The sequence below is a fragment of the Nilaparvata lugens genome, chromosome 6 (assembly GCF_014356525.2).
Source record: "Nilaparvata lugens isolate BPH chromosome 6, ASM1435652v1, whole genome shotgun sequence".
NCBI lineage: Eukaryota > Metazoa > Arthropoda > Insecta > Hemiptera > Delphacidae > Nilaparvata > Nilaparvata lugens.
The window spans coordinates 52965351-52975579 of NC_052509.1; the positions used below are offsets into that span (position 1 = coordinate 52965351).

The following is a 10229-nucleotide window of genomic DNA, read 5'->3' on the forward strand; positions in this document are numbered from 1 at the left end:
ATACCGGGATTACTTGAGTCACAGCTATCTTCTATAGGAGGCGGTGGGAAAAGATAGGTGGCCTATCATTCCCACTAACTTCATAACGTGAATCTACACTATAGAATATAGAGCTCACGAGTGAATTCTCAGCAAGAACACAAATTTATTGCAAAATGAGAATTGAAATAGATTTAAACTGACCATGGAAGTCGACCTTAGCCTCGACTGGAGCACTGGATGCCACTGAGGCATGGACTATGCTCGGATACCTGATTCGCACCCAGGAGGCCAGATTGCCCGGATAGGAGCCACCGAAACAGATCACTTTGTTCTTCTTAGTCATGCCATACGCCTTCTTCATACTCTGAATGAAACCGGCCAGATCGGCCAGCGCCTGTTGGCTGTGCAGGTATTGGATGTTGTCGAAAGACAAATCTCTGCGCAAAAATTAATAGTTGGTGAGAATTATAAATGAAACATCAATTTCAATCATTTATTGCAACAACATTCAAATGAAATATTGTATAATCCAGTAGAGCTTTGTCTCGCTAGTACTTCTTCTTCTTCTTCTCTTCTTCTTCTTCTTCTTCTTCTTCTTCTTCTTCTTCTTCTTCTTCTTCTTAATAATTAATAGTTGGTGAGAATTATATAATTATGAAACATCAATTTCAATAATTTATTGCAACAACATTCAAATGAAATATTGTATAATACAGTAGAGATTTGACTCGCTAGTACTTCTTCTTCTTCTTAAAAATAGATCTTAGAGTCTCTACTGTAAGAGAAAAACAAATTGATGAATGATGCATCATAGCTTGCTCATAGCACAGCGTACTGTATATTTCCACGTAAACGTTTTGATGATTGTTTCGAGAAAAGACTAAATTCCAATAACAGTATAGCCTTTCCAATGAACTATTAAAACTTAATACTCACGCGGTTGGATGGGTTTTCCTGTATAATTCAAGCTCTAACATGGGAATATGGAGCTGTAATGGCTCTTTGAGTTGAGAAAAATGTGGTCCATAGTCTCAAGGATGGTAGAGTTTGATTCAGAGTTCAATATTATTTCTATTGTACTATCAAACACTCCAATCTTACTTAGTGAGTGGAAAATTCTACACCAGAATTAGAAGTGGAGCATAATTTTTTTGAGCTAGCTTCAACATCATGAAAAATATCGAGGAGGAATTTAATTAATACAGGAATTTGGTGTTTTTTTTAACTTTAATAGAAATTTACTTTCATTGAAGAACAGCCAATTTTTCGACAGTCAAACGCCCCAATACTTAGGCTATACGCAGTTGGTTGGCTGAGTAAAATCTGCGCTTAAGAGTTGAGTACTCTTCTACTATTCTAGATGACGATGTTCGTCTCGAGAAAAAAGTTATTTCCATGAAGAAAAGCCAATTTATCATTTCCATGAAGTACAGCCAATCTATCAATCAAGTTATAGTAGTTTTTTCAAGTGATTTGATTCGAAACATGTTGGGACAAAATAATTTGAAAGGGTAGTGAGATTTATATTTTTATTTAGCTATACTCACTTAGTTGGACGACTCTTGCCATAAAACCTGTGCTCCAACAAGAAAATCAGAGCGTTGTATTTCTGAGCCGGCTCAATCCAATAGCCGCCCTGCATCCAGGATGGACTGGCCTCCCCCTCTCCACCAATCATCACGAACATTGGCATGTTTGTCATGTTCTGGCTTTTGCCCCAATTGTAGAACGTTTCTCTCCTCCAGAACCTCTGGAAATACGTGGAATTTGGTGAAACTTTACACTTATCAGAGTTCACTGATTTCTTCATTAAGTACTAGCAGGTAACCCGTGCTTTGCACCGGGGAAAATGATGGTTGTGAAATGTGCTCCTTATGCCCAGGAAACAACAAAGAAATTGAACAATTATTGATGATGAGAGATTTATTAGAAATTTATTTTATTTATTCAGCACATTGTGTACAAATGCTTAACATGAGGAAAGGCACAACAGGCTCATGCCCAAAACTGTCCCATTTCCAATTTATAGTATACTGTCCAAATCAAAATGTTGCTTATGTCACTTTCACTTTTCAAAATAAAATTGTAGATCACCAACTGCTGATATATTATAACTGAATAATTATTATTTAAAATATACAATGAAAGTTTCATAAATAGAACTAAGGACTTCTGCTACTGCAAATATTGACCAAAAAACTAAATTGCATAAGAAAATTTGAAAAATGAAATTTGAATCTCGCCGGAAACGGAGAAGTACTGGGTTCGATTCCCGGTTTGAGCACAGTTTTTGGTCAGTTTCATTCTTCAAATTTCCTTCTGCTATATTTCTTCGGTCAATATTTGCAGTGGCAGGAATCCTTAGTTTCATTTATATTGCTTTTATTTTGTCGAAATCACGTGAATACTCTTCATCATCCTAGTTGAAAAATTCATAAAAAATAGTTTGATTGGTCTCGGACCTAAAATCTCCCAATCATGAGTCGCGCTTGCTACCAACTAAGCTACGGAGTCACTGGGCTCTTATAGTTACGTAAACTTTAAATCACAAATTAAATAAATTTGTTCCAATTACGAAATTAGAGTTGATTGATGAAGCAAGATTTTGAAAAGTATTCAAGGTTAAGAACTTAACATAGAGCAATGAAAATAAGCCTATATCCATCCTCGGTAAATTTAGAATCTTTATGTAAAATTAGAGCTGTGCAAATGTTCTATTGGATGGGCTTTGAAATAACACCAAACAAACGCACAAAATCTTTGTTTTTCCATCGCTTTTCTTAGCTTTTTCCCACGTCGTACTGTTCGTCAGTATGCTATGATAGTTTGGAGTGGAACTCATGTTTCTATCGGAAATTGATTCTTTTTTGTAGTGAAACTCAGTGTAGAAATAAATATTTTTTTTGTCTCACCAACCTGCTTCCACGTCGTCCCGTTGGATCCGCTGGAATGATCGAGCTTCTGATCGTACCACTCATCACTGATGCTGCCATCTTGGGGTATGCTCGGATGTGGTTCGGGGTCTTTGATTCTTCGCGAAAACCCGATTCCCATGTCCATGCCAGACCACATGCCTCCAAACCCCCGGCTCGACTCCACGCATATCAGCGCCAAAACTACAAGCAGCGGCTGCATTTTTCCAACTGCAGATGAGAGTCACTGTATCGAACAAAATATTGCAAAATAGATTGATCATCTTCCAAATGATACAGTGAAATTCCTCATGAAATCCAAATAGTAAATATAACCATTGAGAAAAGATAGCCTTAGCTTATGCGATAAAATATCCTTATACTATCTTTCCTTTACGGTATTACTTATGAGTATATTAGGTATCAGATAATAATTCATGGAAGTGATTTCCTATGTTGAATTCTACACTTTTGTTTCATCAGCGATATATTCCAGCACAATATTTGTTGAATGTTTATCCCTTTTTAGTCTTTACTGTGCGGAATTTGCCCTACGTACTCCTTAGTTGAACCTAATTAATAGTGATGTGTAGAGTTACTTGTAATTCAAAGTGGACACAATAAAATTAAGAGACAACAAGGATGCGAATTAGACCCACAACTGATGTAATTCCCTTACACTAGAGGTACTAGAGGTACTATCTTCTTAATATCGTCTTGATATGTTTTGACGTGAACGGTAGCCATATTTGGCAAATTTTCTAAAATATATTGTCAATGTTGATTGAATAGAAATGTTGAATCCCAATGGTGCGTGACTTCGGATACTCTGGAGATAACAATGGGAGGAGGATCAGAATAATAAATAGTCGTTATAGGAATAGGATGGAGACTCCAATAAGTATGCTGAATTCACATTCTAAATAGCATAATTGAAAGAAGGTTTCAATTCGTCTTGAACCAGTGCTTGATGGAAGAATATACTGGTGGAATCTACAGTGTATTAGAAGTAACTGCTCTTAGTGCATTTTGAAATTCAGCTGGGAAATAGGCTACTTGATTTATTGTTATTGGGAGCTACCTGACTTCTCTCTATTCCACTATTACTAATCTCACAAAGATGTGTAACGATTTCTTATGATATATTATTTTCTATTAATATTCATATCTTATACTTACAATGCCCAGAGAAGTTGACTCTCCTGCAGTTAAACGAAGTGTAAGAAGGAAGTTGATTCAAAGTTATATAGGCGTTTTATACGGTAATTTAAAAAACTAACAATTATCAACAAGTTGTATGCTTTTATCATTATTATCATATTGTAAGTAATAATCGATCTATTAATTTGCGTATGCAAGGTAAAGGAAGTGAGACTTTCCTTGAACTTGTAATTTTTATCCCTTATCAGTTATAACGTACGTAGAGTGAAAATTATTTATATTATAGTTATCTTTTGTGTGGAGTATAATCTACACTACACCACGACCTTCATCACTTGAAGAGATTGTGAAGTTATAATCCAATGTTAACTAGACATATATAATGTTTCAGTTTATCATATTTATCATATCAATGTTTGAAGAAAAACTAAAGGTGAAGTGAAGGGTTAGTTGATTGAAGAACTTAATTCAACCGCCGTAGAAATCACGCCATTGCACTGTCATCTGATTCGTACATTGGTTCTTGGTGTTTTGGTTCTGCTTACAACATAATTTTAGGGAAGCGAAATTGTTTGGAGAGACTCGTTTATACAGTTTTCTAGACTATTGTGTAGCATTTTGTATGCTCTCCATAATTTGTTTTTTCTTTCAAAAATATCTTCAAGTAACTCAATATCCAAGTACGATTTCAACAAAAAACTTTATTTCTGACATCGCTACGTTATCAGTTAATGCTTTCTGGGCAACTAAAGCGGAAATAAACTAAGTGCCTTCTTGAGAATTGTTCATGAAAACTGCCCTGAAAGTAAAGGCAAAGAAAGTTGAGAAATAGAGAAAGCAGCCAATCGAGAGCTAGCCAATGGAAGAACGAAGCTCTTCTTGTCTGAAGGTCAGCCAATAGGAGCTTAGAAGGAAATAATTTAACCTATCACAACAAGCCAATGAGACAACAAAGATTATGTGACTGTCTTTTTTCTGAGGGTGATGCCCACATGAGCTCTAGGCTTGTACGTGGGTACGTGGATAATGAGGCGGATGATAATGAGAGATGAATGGACCTACAGTTTTAGGTGGGTTCCAAGCCACCGGAAAGCGATTTTACAACTCATGAATCATATTTAGAGGAGTTAGTTAAAGCGGTCACCCTTTCAACGGGAGTAGGTAGCAGGCACATGATTCTTAACTTATCTAAGCGATAGCTTAGAGCGACCACTGAGTCAATCCGCTCAAACGTCTGCCAATGGAAATATAGTTACAGATAATTCAACTATTTCAAACTACCCAATAGGAGTCTTCAGCAAAATGCAAATTTTATAAAAAACTTCAAATTAAATTCAAATTTAATTTCATTATGAGAAATCTCATTTCAAGAACATCACTGGAATTTTCAAATTCCGTTTGAAATTCGTTAATGTCTTCATTGCTTACAATGAACGCAATGAAGGATTTAGATGATAGTAATTGTAGGAGGTCCATTTTTCCAAATTTATTTTTCTAAAGCTACACAATAAGAGGAAACCTCTATAATCCACCAGTAAAATCTAAAAGGAGATCTGTCTTTAATTTTCTTCAGAACTCGAGGAGAGATTCTGATATCAGCTTTACTGGTCTTTACTGAGTCCATGATAACTCAGAGTTCATGTTTCCATAAGCTCGTCATACTCTGTTGTATACTCATACAACTCTTGCTACATTCTGTCATATTCTCGTTGTACTCTGTATATTTGTACGTATTAATACAACCAACACATGCTCTTTGTATATTGTAGTCATTCAATAAAATGTAATTTCATCAAAATGTATAACCTTTTTAGGTGTTTGAACGCCTACTACTGTAGGCATGAAGGAGAATATGTATAAATGATTATATCAAACCTTAAATTGAAACAGTGCCAATGTTATACTCCAGTAAAATTGATAATCATTCAGGTTCTCTATATTATTGCTATTTCTATCCATCTCACTCAATAGTAGGTCCACATAAACTACAATAATTCATTTGAAACATGGAATAGCTTCCTCAATGAGGGGATGAAATCCATTGACACGATTTGATGAAGCACTATTCAGAATATTATTATTCTTCAATTGATAAAAGTAGTTCAACTTGGAACATAATTATTGCTTCCTGGTGGTTCGGAACTTACCTGAATCTTATGTGGGTTGAGTATCACTTGATAATACAAAAAGTGAATCGATTACATGTTTCTTAAAAATTTTGAAATGAGTGAAATGGATGATGAATGTCATCTAAAGAATGTCAATCTAAAAGAGAGAATAATGTGAAAATGAATCATGAAGTAGCCTATTTTTAAATCTCTCTATTATTAGCTGATAATAAAGATTCCACATCGATCAAAATTTTATACCAGTTTCAAAATAATGGCTATTGAAACTAAACTGGATAATTTAGGTTCAAATTCTATATCTGTAGCACTGATAGGGTCATATTTGAATGATAGATTCCAAGCTGTTTCTTTTAATGAAGAAATGCCTGGTTTTAAGCCTGTTAAAACTGGTGTGCCGCAAGGTTCAATCTTAGGACCCTTGTTATTCATAATATATTTGAATGACCTGCCAGGGAACATTGAGGATGAGAGTACAAAGTGTTACATGTATGCGGATGATGTATGTCTAAATGTAATTACTGGTAGCGAAATGAGAGAAACTGTTCTAGAAGAAAAGGTGAATCTTGTGTCAGATTGGTGTAGAGCTAATAAACTTGCTTTGAATTTAGACAAAACACAGGATTTATCTGTGTCTTATGGAACCCGACATTCACCACATTTAGTCAAATTCCTAGGCTTCAACATACAAAGTAATATGAAGTGGAAGAGTCATGTTGATTGCACTATCCCAAAAGTCACAAGGGGTATTTTTATGCTGAAGAGACTGAAAAAAATAGTGTCTCAAAAAATCCTAATTACTGTTTACTATAGCTATGTACACTCTCATCTTTACTATGGTACGTTATTATGGGGAAACTACAATGATGCTAATTCTTTGTTTATTTTACAAAAGAGGGCAATAAGAAATATATGTAAAGTACCACCCCTTACTCATTGCAAACCTCTTTTCATTGAGCTTAGAATTATGTGTTTACCCTGTATTTTCATATTTCAATGTTTATTGTTCGTAAAAAACTAATGTTATGTCCTTTTCAGTCATTCTGAAATTCATTCCCACAATACCAGAAGTAAATTGAATCTGAGAAATGAATACTGTCGGTACAAATCCAGTCATGTGAGTTTTAGGGCGTGTGCAATTCGATTCTTTAACCAATTACCTTTAAACATTAGAGACTTGGCTGTGGAAAATTTCAAATTAAGAATTAAAGATTTTCTAATTAGAAACTGTTTTTACAATCTGGATGAATATTTTAGCTTTAATATGAAAAATTTTTAGATTGTGATGAAATTGTGATATTAAGTACATGTATAACAATGATTGTATTTTTATGACGTGGCCTATACTTGTTTTATACTTGTCGTTGGCAATACATGGATTTGATTTGATTTGATAACCAATAGAAACTTGACTAATAGTCATAATTATTGACAATAAATTATTCTTTAAAAGCAATATTATGAAAATCGAAATAGGAACAAGAACTGCCAAGCAGTGCGAAACAAGCAGTATGCTCATGAAACGCCCCTCTCGAATTCTATTGGTGGATGGCATACAACATCGACCAATCACGTGCAAGTATACTCCAGGTGCTTAGTTGGCCCCCAACGCCCTCCCATTGGCTGTTGATATTACGTCATTCAGACAATATTTTTTCGTTTTATACATATTTTCTGAGAGAGCGAAGATCACCAGCATTTGAAGCATATGACATCTTGGATGATATTGTCATATTCCTAATTCCTTGAAAGGCGTTTGTAAAATCATAGCTGTACCAACAAGAATATGTGAAAAATGATCAAATAAACCGTGAAATTCATTGAATGTAGTAAATCCTTTGAATCCTATCATTCATTAGAGAGGGCCGACTACGCCCTAACTTCCAAGGTCAAAATAAAGGCAGTCATTCAATTCAATTCATTTCCTATTTCCATTTCCATTGAATCCTATCATCCATTTCCAATTAAGGCTATACTTATGAGATGCATAATACCTTTAATATTTTTTGCTGAATCTTTTTGCACTTTCTGTGAATGAAAGTAGATAAAGTAAATTATCACGTATTATTCTGATGAAATTCCGCATTCATTCAATCATCGATTTAACACTCTCAGTCTTTGGTTCAACTTCTGATAAAAATATAATTCTCTCTTATATTATTACCTTGATAACACCAGAGACAAGAGATATAGCTTATGATTATAGTTTATAGCTTATGCTTATCCTTTATCTATGATAACACTATTGAAGAATCTTGTTTTTTCAAGAATTTCAACTCCAATCTTCACGTATTTGAAGAGCTTATTTGAATATTACAGGGTCGAGGAAGACTTCAGGGTCAGGATAGGAAAGATTGAACAGGCTTGAAAATAATATTTTAACAATGAACTATTCAATGAACAATGTTACTGCTCATTTATCAGGGAATAAAAAATCTAATTACCCTGTATTAAATTGAAGTTTATTGAATAAAAGTTTTTAATGAAGAGTAGGTACTATTCATTAATCGGTTTATTTAAATCAAGAATGAATCAAGTAGTGGAACAAAAATAATACACTTTTCATCATTGAATTGCTTCACTCTATCCATTCAATGGCATTGAGATAATTCCTATTTGATGAACCTTAGTGATGAAATCTATATTGAAATGTCAGGAATCTGCAATAATCCTTTCATTGTTGCATAACGTTGTCCAAAAACTGGCTGATTTTATCCCTGCCAGCTTTAAGAGAGTCAAGATCAGTAGAAAACGGAGTATTCATGTCTGCACAATGAGACGTACCTGAAAAAAATGTAAACAAGAATGGTTACATTATTGAATTATATAAAAGAGAACCTCAACTCCAATAAAAAAAATTGTTATAACGTAGCATATCTACATTCTAATTTCTGAACATCATTTTAACGTACGATTACTATCGAACGTAATCGTTATTGAGAGACGTCCTAGACATCAGCCCTCCTTATATTGGATGAGGGAATTTCATTTTATTTGTTAAAATTTTTGTAATATCTCAGATGTAGTAATTCAACAGTAATGCTAATAGAGTACCAAACATCATTGATCAAGCCGTATGGAGAAAGTTGAAATTATAAATGTAAATTGACAGTTATTCGAAAATTTTAGTAAGAGTTATTTCTTAATAAGTTATTTACAGTGAGCTATTTCCACTTCACTTTAAGAAGGAATGCCTCGATTGGAAATTGTCATACGTTTTGAATTTCTTGAAGAACAATTCTCATGAAATAACTAATTTTGATAAAAGTTCTCACCCTCTATAATAATAGCTCCCTGGTCAGCCGTAATACCTAATGCTTTCCAAGGGTCAATAGATCCATGAACGTAGCATACATTCGGATCAGCTGTTCTGCCCTTATATGCCGCGTTGGTGTCGTCAATCCTTTTATATATTCTGTCATCTGTGAACCTGTGATGAATAAGAAATGAATGTAAATTTATTGGAATGTATAAAGAAATGAGAGGATCGTTCCAGAATTAAGTTACTCCATTTTTTACAGCCCTGCATATGGCAGGAAAAGGCTGAAATTCTCAGGGTTTTTTTCCAAAGTTTAGTAGCATTGCTGTGGATGAGCGGCCGCTTCGTTGTTCGTTGTGTAATGTTGTGTGAATCCACAAGTCATGTTAGTTTTGATGTACAGGTCAAGTAAAACCTTGAATCAACATCGGGACGATGATAGTTTCATTCGTGTTCTACAACTGTGAATACCTTTCAAGTCATTCAAGGTTTTTTATTGATTCTCAGAACTCATCAGAGGGTATGAAAGAATGACCGCACGCATAATTTCTATTATGAAACTTCTACTCAGTCTGTCTTATTTCAGAGGTAAGAGTATTGCTTCTGTTGATTGAAATATTGTGATTCAATGATCCCGATACAATTCAATTGAGATTTGCACTGGTACCGACAATTCAAACCCCACTTGTATTGGTTCTCAAATTGTAGTCAATCAACTGATGAATATGAGAAAGTAAAGTGAATCAGTTTCAAAAAAAAATTTTGATTTTACGAATATTGAAATTTGGT

The 10229-nt window shown here is 34.4% G+C and overlaps 1 protein-coding gene and 1 long non-coding RNA gene across 2 annotated transcripts in view; both read right to left on the minus strand.

Moving 5' to 3' along the window:
- LOC111052660 overlaps positions 1 to 4170 on the minus strand; it is a 34197-nt gene extending 30027 nt beyond the window's left edge. Inside the window, exons 1-4 of the mRNA XM_039431487.1 lie at positions 4074 to 4170; positions 2899 to 3141; positions 1530 to 1732; positions 184 to 419 (exon numbers count right to left, since the gene is read on the minus strand). Of these exons, the coding sequence (XP_039287421.1) occupies positions 184 to 419; positions 1530 to 1732; positions 2899 to 3117 (658 nt within the window). The 5' untranslated portion in view covers positions 3118 to 3141; positions 4074 to 4170. The remainder of the gene's footprint in view (positions 1 to 183; positions 420 to 1529; positions 1733 to 2898; positions 3142 to 4073) is intronic.
- Positions 4171 to 8675: 4505 nt separating this feature from the next.
- On the minus strand, positions 8676 to 9699 carry LOC120351970. Its single transcript, XR_005571678.1, has 2 exons — positions 9457 to 9699; positions 8676 to 8965 (listed from the first exon to the last, which is right to left on the minus strand). It is a non-coding gene; the product is annotated as an uncharacterized LOC120351970 (long non-coding RNA).
- Positions 9700 to 10229: the final 530 nt, after the last annotated feature.